This window comes from Eleginops maclovinus, chromosome 2 (genome assembly GCF_036324505.1).
Source record: "Eleginops maclovinus isolate JMC-PN-2008 ecotype Puerto Natales chromosome 2, JC_Emac_rtc_rv5, whole genome shotgun sequence".
Classification (NCBI taxonomy): domain Eukaryota; kingdom Metazoa; phylum Chordata; class Actinopteri; order Perciformes; family Eleginopidae; genus Eleginops; species Eleginops maclovinus.
The window spans coordinates 22,031,749-22,045,893 of NC_086350.1; the positions used below are offsets into that span (position 1 = coordinate 22,031,749).

The 14,145-nt window shown below is 39.4% G+C and overlaps 1 protein-coding gene and 1 long non-coding RNA gene across 2 annotated transcripts in view; one reads left to right on the top strand and one right to left on the bottom strand.

Moving 5' to 3' along the window:
• The window catches only part of sf3b3 (splicing factor 3b, subunit 3), a 30,143-nt gene extending 26,241 nt beyond the window's left edge, over window positions 1-3,902 (bottom strand). Inside the window, exons 1-8 of the mRNA XM_063896641.1 lie at window positions 3,795-3,902; window positions 3,030-3,170; window positions 2,346-2,501; window positions 1,923-2,093; window positions 1,457-1,629; window positions 999-1,140; window positions 528-640; window positions 104-241 (exon numbers count right to left, since the gene is read on the bottom strand). Coding sequence (XP_063752711.1) covers window positions 104-241; window positions 528-640; window positions 999-1,140; window positions 1,457-1,629; window positions 1,923-2,093; window positions 2,346-2,501; window positions 3,030-3,099 — 963 coding nt within the window. The 5' untranslated portion in view covers window positions 3,100-3,170; window positions 3,795-3,902. The remainder of the gene's footprint in view (window positions 1-103; window positions 242-527; window positions 641-998; window positions 1,141-1,456; window positions 1,630-1,922; window positions 2,094-2,345; window positions 2,502-3,029; window positions 3,171-3,794) is intronic.
• A 2,520-nt stretch (window positions 3,903-6,422) lies between these two features.
• The window catches only part of LOC134873731 (uncharacterized), a 31,917-nt gene continuing 24,194 nt past the window's right edge, over window positions 6,423-14,145 (top strand). The window contains exon 1 of the long non-coding RNA XR_010166980.1: window positions 6,423-6,755. This is a non-coding gene — a long non-coding RNA (uncharacterized LOC134873731). The remainder of the gene's footprint in view (window positions 6,756-14,145) is intronic.

A 14,145-nucleotide genomic window follows, 5' to 3' on the forward strand; every position in this document is an offset into this window, starting at 1 on the left:
ACACAAAGCCTCATATAAGCATACATTTTAATACACTGTCACTCTGAAATGTACCAAAGAATTAGTCACAAATTGTCTGCATCCATTCTTAATCTTTGCTCACCATTTCCTCATCGGTTTCCAGAGTAACCTTAAAGATGTCTCCCTGCTCAGTTTGGGCCAGGAAGAAGAACATGGACTTGGTCTTATGAGTTGCTGAGCAGACAAAAATCATGCCACGCTCCGGGTCATCCAGGTCGTTCTGCAGGATGCGAGAGATTAGGAAAAGGATAGGGTGAAGGGAGCAGAGTTAAAATAAATGTGCACGCAGAGAGAGAGAAATCCAACACAGCTTCCAAATATAGAGTAAAAAAAAAGAAAATGATAGGACTGGATTACAAATTCATATCGTGAAATAGCAAAGAGAGGAGACCAAGAGAAGTTTCACATTTTGTAGTCATGCTGTAGGAAGTTGTAGTGAAATATACTCCACAAAACCAGCACTGGATTGTTTACTGTGTTTTTATCTTTCTATTGTTAAGACTCACCCTGCGTCTCGGGATAGGACAGCGAATGTCTGGCTGGTCTCCAAAGTTCTTGTAGGTGATGTAGTTTTCGGAGCAGATCAGAACTCCACTCGGACCATCTGAACCACCAGGAACTAAAGAGAGGAGTGTTTAGTGGGGTTTTTAAATCATGAGGACCGCAGTGAAAACAGCTGGAATCCTAAAGCAGTATATGTGCTCTGTTATCTTATCCAAGGTCTCCTATTTCTACTTATAATAGCTCGTGGATGTGGGGGTCCTGAGATCAGAGGTGTTTTATCTTTCTCCATTGTAACTCAGAGAAGAGACATGACAAACTCATCATATCAACAACAGTTCTATGGGTTTAAATCATAGCTAATCCAATAAGCCAGACAGAACTCTATATAGATTCTTCTAAAAACAAACCTCACGTTTTCTAAATAGACCAGTTGTATCCCTAGGGTGCACAACCACATGGACGGGAATGCTCACCAGTGATGAGGAAGTTTCCATGCTCTTCCAAAGCCTCGCTGTACTTTCGCACAACGTGATTCAACCCGAGGTCCAGCTCGTAAAAGGTGAGCGTCTGTTGCGTGTTGGCGGCAGCTTCTCCTGTCGGGTCACTGTCAGCTTCCTGGAAAAGAGCAAACATCAACACGCAGGATCAGGAGGAGGCGTTCAAAATGAGGCCATTGTTACGCTCAGTGTAGAAACTAGGGCAGTGGTAGCTGATTTTAATTACACAAGGTAAAAAAAAATCTTACAGCAACAGAAAAGTCAGCAATATTTGTTACAAGTATGCATATAAATTGTACTTGTGTGCTGAGATCAGAGAGGTTACATTTCTCCAGAGATAGTCAGAGAAGAGACATGAAAATCTCATCACGTCTGCAACACAGGCCAGTGGGCGTTATCTTAAAAGGCTTAACCTTGACTTTTCAAGACCTTACCTCATAGTCCATCTCGAGGCAGGCAAACATTGGGTTTTCAAATCCGACGTCAACTCCCACTACGTGGTACACCAGTGTGTTGGCTTTGTGGGCTTCCAGTGGAGAGGAGATGGTGAGCCTCGCAGCTGCATCTCTGTTCAGAATATAAACCAGCTTCTGTTTCTCTGTCGCTCCTAAACAGGGGAGAGACAGAATTGCATTACAAACGTTTCATTCTATTTAAATCAATGGTTTCATCACAGTGTCTTTCTTATTAGAATAAGACACGTTTGTAAAACCCAATTTGTTTAACCTTTTAAAGATTTCTCTATCCTTACAGGAAATCTGAAAAGACCTCAGACTACAGTTCTACACAACAGACCTGTATTTATTACAAAATGCCTTTATGCACTTAAAAAAAGAGGCTGTTTAGAGGCCGTAAACAGTGGTGTGTTGAACAGTCTGGGGACATTTGAGTTCTTCATACCTATCATAACAGCTCTGCCTTTTGGGTCCACAGCCAGGAACTGTCCGGGGACGATGCGCCTGCAGCCGCTCTTTCCAAACGTTTCCTGGTGGATCTTCTCAAACATGTTTTTTGATGGATGATATTCCAGGATGACAATACGTCCACTGTCACTTCCAACAACAATGTAGTCTGCAAGCACACAACAACACACATAAAACAAAAGATAGTAAATGCAGAGCTTTGCTTTCATCTAAGCTTTTATCAGTGTATACACAATTTGCGAGGTCATACATTTAAACATTGGATCTCTGGGAAGAGGGAAATCCTTTCCCTTCAGTAAGGGAATGTGAAACCAGTAGCTAAATCTGCACATATGTAATTCTGTTTCATGAAAAATCATTCATCTCAGGAACTCTACAGAGTCCATGTTTTGCTACGTACCTTTGGTTCCTCCGGTGAGTCTGAAAGCCATCAGGGATCTAACGATACCAAACACCTCCACTGTGAGCAGAGTGTGAACCTTTCCCGTGTTGGCATCTGGCCGCAATAATTCTATGATCTTTCCCCTGGAAACAACGATTTCCTGCATCTTGGTTCCTACCAAGATAAAAACATTTTTTTCAGCATTCAGCATGTGTCGACTATGAACTGTATTCATATAATGATTGGAAGCTATATATAGCAAGGCAAGCTTAGTCGTTTTAGTTGTTAACGGTTGCATTACAGTATCGTGGTGCTATTTTCTGTTATATTTACAACACAAAACGAGCCAAAAATGTGTGAGTTTAGAAATAACTGAAACGCAACAAAAATGACAGGCATAGAGCGTAAGTGCAGAATGAGGGACAGACAGTCCACCCTAATGCATAGAAGGAGAATTAACTAGTACGCTTGCTTCATATAAAAACAGAGACTGATGCAAATACAGGTCTATTTCGCACAGCGTATTCATTTATCAGAGAACTTTGTCCCCATATGGACTTGCATCTGGAACAGTTTATGGTCAAGGGTTTTGCTCAAGAATACTTGATCAAAGGGGAAACCAGGAATTGTACCACCAACCCTACATTTTAAGTGCTGGGTAATGCACAGACACAAAAACAAAAAGGCAGGTGTGGAACCGACCTGAAAAGTTTCCATGGATGGCATGGGTGATGCCAGTGGCACGCTGCAGGGTGATGTTGTACAGAAACATGGCTCCCTTTCTGTGGTTTTCCCACAAGGATCTTCAGGGGCTGCAAACAGAGCACTATGCCCAGCTCAAACCTGCAGAGAAATAAAGATGTATCAGTCCAAATGGTAATATCTTTGTTAATACTGTAAGTTTCGTTCAAGTGGAGTGTTTTAAATACTTAACGTATTGACTTTGAAAAAGGACATGTTAACTTAACTGCACATTTGAGGAAATAGCACGGTGGTACACATACTAACGTTCCCAGAACAGAAATAATTCTAATAGCATAGCATAGCATAGCCATTACGAGTTAACGATATGCTGAACACAAACTAAACTTGTGCTTTCAGTTTAGATGCATAAAACCGACAAGCAATGCTAACGTTAGCTTAGCAGAGTAAATACGAACTTTCTCCCAATCAATGTTTACGGTTGTTTTAATTTAGCTTCTTCGTTACAAAGCCAATAAAGCACCATTCAACCTATCTTCACCCTCGAAACTTAAAGTTGGTGAAACTGTGTACGCAGTTAGACCATATAGCTCACTTATTGACCTGCATTCAATGGACGGAAAGCCCATTCATAGAAAGCGCCACTTTTCCCCGACGCTATCCTTTATTTTCGGGCTATATTACTTAAGACCGTGCACACTTCACAGACATATAACCCCCATTTGAATCAGAAAAAGCTGTAGAATTGTACAATAAAATATTTACCGGCGTGTTTGATATGATGTCTCAGATTTCAGATGGATAAAGTATCATTTGAACTAACAGTTTCCATTAAAACTCAACGATGAGCCGCCGTTTGTGGGTCCTTCGTCCGCCAATACGTCGTCATGAGAGGTGGCCCACACAGAGCCTGATAGAAATTTCAAACACGCTGTAGTACCAAATCTCCAACAGGTGGCGACACAGACCTAAAAAACAACTGTATACAGACAAACACAGCAAAAGGATATTTTATGAGCACAAAAAGGCATTTCTTTCATGTATTGTCTAAAAATAGTTTTTTCATGATTGCTTACAATTCAGTATTTGGTATTGTTTCACCTTTCATGAACATTAGCCGTATGTATACCATACTGACCAATTTATTTGATAATACATTGAATAGCCGTTATTGTACTATACTCCATCTATGTAAATGTATATCATGCAGTCAAACACATTTTAAAATTAAGCAAAATCAATCACATTTATTTAAAATTGTTTATTAGTAGTTGTTTAAAATAAATGTGGCAACCATGATCCAATCGTGCAGAATAATACAAATTAGCAAATTAATTGAATGGTTCTGCCCACATAAATTATACAGTTAATCAGTAAGTGCAAACATGAATATAGCTTATTTGAAATGTTGTTTTAATAAAATGCGGATCATTCACTTTTGTCTGATCGTGTTACTCATTTTCTTCGCATTTAAAGACAGAAAAACTGCAATCAATGGTTTAAGCAGCTTTTTTCTCCCTGTCTTGATAATCTGTAATCCTCAGGGTGGTTTGGTACTTATAATTGTTCAAAAGCACAGCTGACAAACACACACACACACACACACACACACACACACACACACACACACACACACACACACACACACACACACACACACACACACACACACACACACACACACACACACACACACACACACTATAGTACTAAGGTGGACTGTAGAAACGCTTCATTGACTTTTCACTGCTATGATGGGCTTAGTAATATTTGGATTGGATGTAGCCACCTCTAAGATGCCTACCAGTCTTTTTGACAATACTTAGTATCACCCCTGATGGATTCTCAGTTTCATGGTCCATTTAATGTGCTGAGGGAACCAGAAAATGAAAACTGAGCTGAATTATGTTGTTAACCTGCTGAGGGATTGTGTCATCTCAATGAAAACCTTTTGCAATAGTGCAATGAGTCACTTGATGACTGGCTACAAACATAATTCATTCAGGATCTAGTTTTAGTGCCATTTAACTTGTTTAGATAAGAATAAAGTAGGCCTTACTCTTATGTTTCATATGGAGAAAGAATAATGTGTACCTCAGTCTCTGGTAAGGAGATGATTTCCAATATGTTGAGATAAGCATGGACAATATATTAATATATTTTCAGTTGTGAGTAAACATGTTACTTAAAAAAATATATATTATAGCAAAAACCCACATTATGTGTAAATACTGCAAGCTCTAAAATGATCTGCATGAATCAACAATGCAGAGAGGGGCATCATCATTATCACAACATGGCCCTGAGAGATGAATGAACTCTGTGCTGAAAATACAAAGGGGATGAAGTGAGTTAAATTTAGTTCCATATCCTCATTATTGCTGCTGATCATGGAGCCAAGCTAGTGCAATCAACAGTTATTGCACATGGAAGGAGCATTGAAAAAACGATGATTGCATAATGTAAATACTTCTAAATCATTATTCCAATGTTCAAAGGTGGATTTTAAACCTTTTTCAACCATGGAGTCAGAGTTCATGTTGTATCTACTGGTTTGGCTCTTCTGATTTTGTTTCTTGAGGACTTAATTAAATTGATCAAATACAGATGGAGAGTTTACGTTATTAGGAGGTTACATCTGTTAAATCAAAAGTGGCAAAGTTGTTACAAAAAACAAATGGGTAGGCTATAGGCCTAGGATGCATGTCAACAACGAAAATCATTTCAAAATCTCTCTATTTATTGTGTTTTAATTTGTGCCATTTTAGAACTGTTATCCATCTATTTCTAACTCCTCTTCTTCTTAAACATGTAATGATGATTGGTTTCAATACAGTCAAGAAGATGAGATAAGATTGACTGTGTTTAATTAATAAAATATAATTAACATTTTAAATATAAACTGTTTAATGAAGTGGCCTACTTGTTTTACAGAGCTGTGTGGCTTGTGATCTGATCTAGACTAGCTATCTGGATGGGAAGCAGACTTTTATTAAGACTAAAGAAGAACCATGTTTTCATGAATGCATTGTTTCGCTAAGCAAATACAATAGTTATGTATATTAAAGTGTTTTTAATGTATTTTTTTTCAATTGAATTTATATGGTTAATAACAACGATATACACACATTATGATACATCCACAAAGCCTACTGCATGGGTCCAGATGGTTTTAAATGTCCCTTAATGTGATGATGTTATGGTTGAAAAACACACCTTATTTTAATTGTGAAAAAATATAACAGGAAGTTGTAGATTTATGCTAGTTAGCATAACAGCGGTGGCCACAGGGGGTTTACGAGGACCAGCCCTCCCAGGAAGACGCCACCCTACGTCGCCTCCTCCTCCTCCTCCTGCCTGGTCGCTGAGGAGGGCGGTCCCGGAGAACAGACCTCGGTGCTCTTCCTGTATTGGACACTGCCCCACAACTCATTACTATTCAACGAACATGTTAGCAGGTTTAGCCTCTTCAGCATCTGGTACCCGCTTTCTTTGAATAGCTACGTTGAAACCGCTAGCCTCTATATTTTTGTTATCCGAGGTCCATTTTAATCCCGTTGCTCGTTCAGCTTTGTATCCAGAGGCAGTGTGGGAAAAAGACACCTTTAGGTTCAGACAACGTGACTGCGTGCCATGAACGACGAGAACCGCTAACGGTGGATGCCTGAAAGCAGCAGCAGCGAGCGAGGCTGAAAAGGACCGGTGGTTTGAACCAACGCAGATTTGGTGAGCTTATGAAACCATATTTTTTTACGCATACAAAGGATCTCTTTGCATGTTGTTTTAGGGAGAAGACACAGCTTGGTTAAACAGTGCTTTGTGGTACCGATAGAGAGGCAGGCATCATTCTCCAGTGTCTGCTGCTTGTGTCTGAGGCCATCGGCTCTTTACATCCCCCTCTGCCCAGACCAGAGATGCTTTGTCGCCATTGACCTGCATGATCCTAAACATATTTTACACCATGGCCATCAGTTTTGCAACACACATAGACACTTAAAGAACTGTGGATACTTGTCTTACCCACGCCTTACTTCAGTCCCACATTTAATCGTTTCAGGGTTTTATTATTATTTTATTACAAGGGGGAGCAAGTTACAGTACCAATGCCTGACTTTGAATTCAGATCCCGGAGTTCACAGGGCGAGGAAGCCCTCTATATTTTATAACCAAAACTCTTAGCAAAGTATTTTCCTCAAAATGTAGTGCTTGTACAGAAAACATGCACTTTCCCTCGAAAATCTACTTTATCGTCTTGACATTTTGGTCCCAAATGACTGACAAATGATTAAATGCAGTGACTTGGTTAGAGACTGACATTTAAAGCATCCTTCCCTACTTTCTTTCATGCTGTCTTTCCTCCTCTTTCTTCCTCTCCTCCTCTCCCTCTCGTCTTTATCTTCCCCCAGTCACCTTTCCTCCCCTCTCTGTGCTCTGCAGGATTTACCTCTTCTCCCTGCGTAATTCTCAACTTCACTCCACCACGTTTCTCCTTTTCTTTGTATACTTGACACCCATTTACCCTTCTCCCCACTTCTTCCTCGCCTTTTGTCCTCTCACCCCCTTCAGTGTCACTCTTTTTTCCCCGTTGCTAAGAGACAACAGCTGTCTGAGTGCCGTGAAGGATAGAGTGGATGGAGGGTGAAGCTACGCCTGGTAAAGGAGGTGAAGATCGTAAGAGGAGAGTCTCTTTACTCCTCAGTTGCTTCCCTACATTTTAATGTGCAGTTCCCAATAGATTCAGTTGAGGCCGTTTAATAAGCATTTATCTTCCCATCTGATTTGCTGGAGAAGGACACTGTTTAGTATAGGTAGAGAGGTTATGCTTAAACATGCTTTTTCCAAATTATATGTAGATGTGGCTCACAAGAAAGTTGTTGCACACTGTGCATCGCCCTGGAAGTCAAACAATGCTGGTTGGTTATGCATGGACCAACATGGACATAAAACAAAACCGAAAACAGTGGCAACACTGATGAATTGAGTCTGTTTTCATTAATTGTAACATGGCCACTGAATAATTATCTGTCTATTTTTTTATGGTTATTGACTGTATTTTAAAGTACGAAAATATCACAATCTCCCAAAGACGTCTTAAACTGTCACTTCTATTGAAAGGAAAGACCTAAAATGATTAAGCCAATTTCGAAGTGGTGAATTTATTTTTCTGGTGATTGGCTAACCAAATATCAACTAGTTATTTTATCCCTATTACTGCATTTCCTTTTTTTTTTTACAAGACAGTGTAGGTGAGGACAAGCGGATGACAAAGCAGCAAATCTCATGCACTATGACACGGTTACACACTCACACAAACACCTTGTAAATTAGTTTCCCTGTACCTTTTTATAACAGTACAACCACAAGGACTGTTTCATTTTTTATAAGGATGTGACACAGGACTCCACTTTATGAGTTGTCCTTCTTTGTAACCACAAAAAAGTCATGTGAATAACTCAATACAATAGAATACAATAGAGATGACTCACAAAACATTATTGGCATAGGTGTTGGAAAAAAACAAAACAAGACTGCAATAGAGGGTACACTGGAATTAAGTCCCTTGAAACGCACCTTCTTGTACAACACATATAAACGATTAAACAATAAGCATTGAGAAAAAATGAATTCTAGACCCCTCCTATGTGAGATATCCCAAACTGTTTCAACTTTGCAAGAAATCAATGCGTCCATACAGACTTTATTACTTAGTATTGTCTTTTAACAGTCATTTATGTGGTGACATGGCAGGAGAAACATCACACAGCATACCTTAACTTGTGTCAAAAGGTCCCCACATTTACCTGCACGACACCGCTTCATCCTCCAAGGCTTAGCCTATATGTAAGCAGGGACATTCACGATCTAGCTTAGCAATGGGCTGTGAGGAGTGTCATTACCTTTAACCTGGCTTCCTGTTTAAATCATCTAACTGTTAAAAATAAACACGAAAGTCGGCAGACCGTCACTAAGGGAAGTAAAATCAAAGGCTACAACCGCTCTGGATATCCCAACAGTGTGTTATAGTTGTACAGACACACCTCACCCCCTCCACTGTTCCTATGAACTCACTCACCTCAGGTTGCTGGTTCTTAGGCTCTACCTGCCTCTACTGAGTACATTTTCTACAAAATGTCATTTTGAGGACCTACTTTTTAAAGGTGCCTTATATGTTTTTGATAAAGGTCCTGCAAATGCATTGTTTGAAACAGGACATTAGTGTGAAAAGCCGTTTGCACAATGTTCAAACTGTCATTCTTGGCGTAAACTAGAGCAGCAAAAAAGCAGGCCTGGTTTGCTGATAAGATAATAAGATTAAGATTCAACTTTATTGTCATTGCACAGAGTACAAGTACTAGGACAACGAAATGCGGTCTCTGCATTTGACCCATCCTAGTGTTAGGAGCAGTGGGCTGCCATTATGTACGGCGCCCGGGGAGCAGTGTAGGTAACCAGTGTCTTGCTCAGGGACACCACGGTGGCACTTGGTCTTTCGGGGACTTGAACTGGTGACCTTCCAGTTCCCAGGCCAAGCCCCTATGGACTTTGCCACCACTGCCCTATCGTGGCCAATATAACATATAAACCCCTTTTTTTGTAATGTTATGCTTGAAAAGACACTGTGCATTGGCATAGGCTAATGTTACACTGCATCTGAGTCCATTTTCTTAAATATACTCTATAAATATAATTTTTGCTGTGAAACCTTAAATCTACTGTTTAATCAAAGGGATCATGTCCTCATGGTTGCTTTGGAGAACTTTATCAACCTCTAACTTATCTACAAGCCATGCTAAACTGTTTACCGGTAGTCAAACTGCTGACCAGAAAACTGTATAAATTAGCACACAATTCTGCACACAGATTTCAAAAGCTGTCATCCAGGTTGAATAACCACTGCAATGCTTGTCATGTATTAAGGGCAATACCATATACAAGGGTTTATCTATAAACCTTTCACACCATACAGTTTCAGAATGAACTTGAAGTTTGAAAAATTGCCAGTTGAGGAAAACATTGCAAAAAAATCCACTTTCTGTGCTTCAGAAACGCTATCTTTTGCTAGTAATGCTGTTCGAAACTTGAATAAAAGTGTCAGACTGAATGTCTCAGACCAAATGATAGTACTGTAAATGGACCAGAATATCTGTTTATCTACAGTTTACTTTAAATTACATTTGACATTTTTTTACAAACAAATGCACTAGTACTGTTGTCGAACAAAATCCACGTTGTTTATTTAGCAATCTGTAATGATTTTATTCTGCAAACTATCACTATGCTAGCTAGCTAGCTAACAGTAGCAGGGGTCAATTCAGTGAGGGCGCGGCTGTTTTCCCCAACTGTAGGTTGTAATTAACAGCCTGGCTGTTAGCCAGTATACCATTTCATTGCATTGATTAGGTTTGGTACTGATCAATTGTGCCCAGAGGATGAATTGTAAAACTCTGGTAATCACTTTACTTTTTATTGCACCATCATCAGGTCAAACAGTAACTTTCGGTAATGGACTACCTGCAAAACTAATGACATTTCCATCAGTCTCAGCTGTACTTTGGGTTTTGTTTTATTATCAATTCTAAGCATGCTTACACAAAATAAAGCCAAAATATAATCATTAAGGCTGACCACGATATGCGATTAAGTTTATTGGAAGTCCTTGATTCAGAATGAAAGAAATATGTATAAATAAAAACATACTTATTTTAAGAAGTCTTAATGGGCCAAAACAACCAACAATTAATTTGACAACATCATACATTTAAACTTGCATTATCATAGTGAGCAGGCCTATGAAAAAAAACAAACAATCAAACACAATACTTTCTGAAAGGTTAAAAATGATAAACCTCAAACACACACACATAGAGGGGAAAGGCTCAAGCTTGGCATCTTAAGACAGAACATAAGACATCAGCTGTCAAACTAAACATGGAGCCAAGTGGTTGCTAATAGGATTCGTACCTTTAAACCTTTTGTACACACACACACACACACACACACACACACACACACACACACACACACACACACACACACACACACACACACACACACACACACACACACACACACACACTCACACTCACACTCATTATACTCCTGCTACATTCTGAGAATACTGAGAACAGAGTTAAAATGTAAATCCCTTCTTTGGAATGCACTAAATCTTCTCAGCATTGCCCCAAGACTCAGTTCACAACTTCCTATTACTGTGCTGACTATAAGCAACATCTTAACTTGCTTACACATCAACACATATATCATTTGTTGGTTTGGATTAGCCCAAGCTTTGTGCAGTGAGTGTTTTTGATCGAAAAAACATACCATCATTCAGCGGGGATCTGCATCCTAGAGTAAGAAACACTCCAAATGCAAAAACCAACTTAAGCTGTAATCAAATGCTTTGCACAACAGTTTCTTGTCAACCTAAGGAGTTTAAAATCCGAAATATATCTTAAACTTAAAAACTTCTTTATGGAAGCTTTCTCGGGGCACTGTGTGTGTGCAAATGTGGCTGTGGCAGCAAATAGAGTGCTTAATGAGCTGAAGAAATTGTGTGATGTGCATCCAGTTTAAACACTGCCTTGAGGTTAAAGCCCCCCAGTGATGCTAAGTTTATGGGCTCTCAGAGAGACTTGATACCAAAAGGCACAAAGACTGATTTCACAATGCCGGGGGTATTATGTGAAAGCCCCTCAAGCTTGTGAGACCATAGCAGTAACACCGGGGGGACAAAATGAATAGGACACGACATGATGTGGAGCGCAGGCTGGGAATAAATCAAAAAAGCGTTTTCTCCACTCGTGCACACACGAACACGTACACAAACAGACACACATAATCCAATCATCTTAAACTACTTACAGTAAATGTGTTCAATTCTCTCTCTCACCCACATACGCGAAAACCCTCAATCCTATCATTGTAAACTACTTAACATTCTCACACACGTTTAACTCCTTTATCCACAAGGCTATTTGTATCAGATCTCAATACCAGTAAGTGTAAAGCCAAATAATTCGTAGTACTTTGCACTGTATTCATATTTTGAGATTTACTGGAAATCAATTAAGTCTGACTGTTATTATTATATGTGCTAATCTGCATTTGTCTGCTCAATTGATAGTGATCTGCAATTTCATTTTGTGTCTAATAATTTTTTCGAAGTAAAAATCCCTTGGCTAGACAAACCATTAGATAACACAGTTAATGTCAGTCCCTTCATTTGCACTCCATTTGCCTAATCAATGGCATCTATTCATGCTGATTATGGCACACACAATCATTGATGGATGACAGGGGAACTCCTACCACTTTGGGCTAATGGAGTGCAAAGTGGAAAACAACATTCAAATCAAATGTGTCAAAATTGAATTGTAGAGGCAACTCATCGAAAAATGAATACACTCCCTTTCCATTATGTCATACAATTTCCATTTTAGTCGCTCTGTTCAGCAAAGCTCTTCGAAAAAGACCTTCTCTTGCAAATAAAAATCAAGAAAATATCTTTCCAGACAATAGTGTCTTCATTTCCAATACGGTCTTAAAACCTCATGGTTTGGTTCAACATTATAAAGTTCCACAGTTATTCCATTTTATGGGCGAGAGTCAGATTAGAAGATTCACCACCACTCTTATTATTATGTGTTTAATATAAAGCTGGAGTTGGTAAGCTTAGCTTTGTGTCAAGACTGCAATTGGAGGAAACCTGCCACCTTGGCTCTTTCTCAAGGTAAAACCTATTTTATGAAGACTTTGCCTAGAACCCTTTCAGATGGTTCTACCTAGACCCCCAACAAGGGTCACATCAGGAACCATCCTTTTAGGTGGATACACACTTAGTACCACAGATAACCATTGATTCCTAGAACTTTCATCTAGACCCTACCCAGTAAGGTTCTAAGTACCATGCTTTCAACAATTTTTGAAAGAATGATTTTTCCGAAGCTAACGTTTCTGGATGGAACCTCAGCCCATTTTGGTAGGCCCCTTTCAAAACCCTTATTTCCACTGTAGCTCACAAGCTATCTACTAACCTGCTAACCAGCCAGGTAGGGTGCAACATATATTTTGTTGCTCCATTGGCCAAAGGACCAGTCAATGCAGTAACTCAACAGATGACCATTGTTTTTTAAGGCTGTTGAGATATCCACTATCCACTTGCATATTCTACCAACATTCGACTGGTAAATGGTGCAATTCTTTTACCCTGAAGCAAAGGAGATGCTAGGGCTAAGCTTTTTTCTATTTTCTCTGAACTGTGCTGTTTCAAGATGGCTTGCTATTCAATGGTCAATAGAGCAAACTCACGAGTCAAAGTTGAACCCAACTGTAAGTAAATCTACAGATTGCTCCATTGTACTGAAGTACTTTGCTTTCTTAAATGCTGGCTTGACAAGGTTTATGGTAGAGCTGTAGTTTACAGTCTGTTATGTGTTTAATGTAAACCTTAGAAGTGAAGTAGTTTCTTTAGTTCTCTGGTCCTCTGACTTTCTCTCTGTACTTTTTTAAAGCAAACTCAAGGCAACTAAAGTGGTGACTGTTTGATGTATTTCATAAGAGTATCAAGTGGTCCAAAAGCACCATTAAATAATATTAAAATTCAGTCAGTTGGCTTCCCCTCAAGACCAACCACATTGCAAACACTCAGCAAAACACACTGAGCAATCCTGCATTTTCCTGCTGGCTAAAACCAATGCCCAAATACCAGATTAGATTTCTAGGCAGTCACATGCTTTGCACTGCAGAGGGTACTTCAAACACAGCCAAATAAAATAATTATAGATTACCATCTTGCTCACATACCCAATTTTTAGTCCAGAACCAATGATAGCCATCACATCATTAGACAGCTGCAGTGGTGGGACTCAGAAACGCTTTCCAATCTTGTCTAATAACTCAGCTGTAAAAGCCTCAACTAGGTTAATTGTATACCTTGGGAGCAGAAGTTTAATAGAGCCAAACAAACCTAACTGGGTTAGCCTGGTTTCTTCTCGCTTCTTCATTTTTCACTCTCCTCTCCTCTCCTTCGCATCTTTCCTCTCTGAAATGTTTAATGATACAGTCCCTGTCTCTTTTGGTCTAGAGGGATTTCACACTGGGTAAACACACAGGT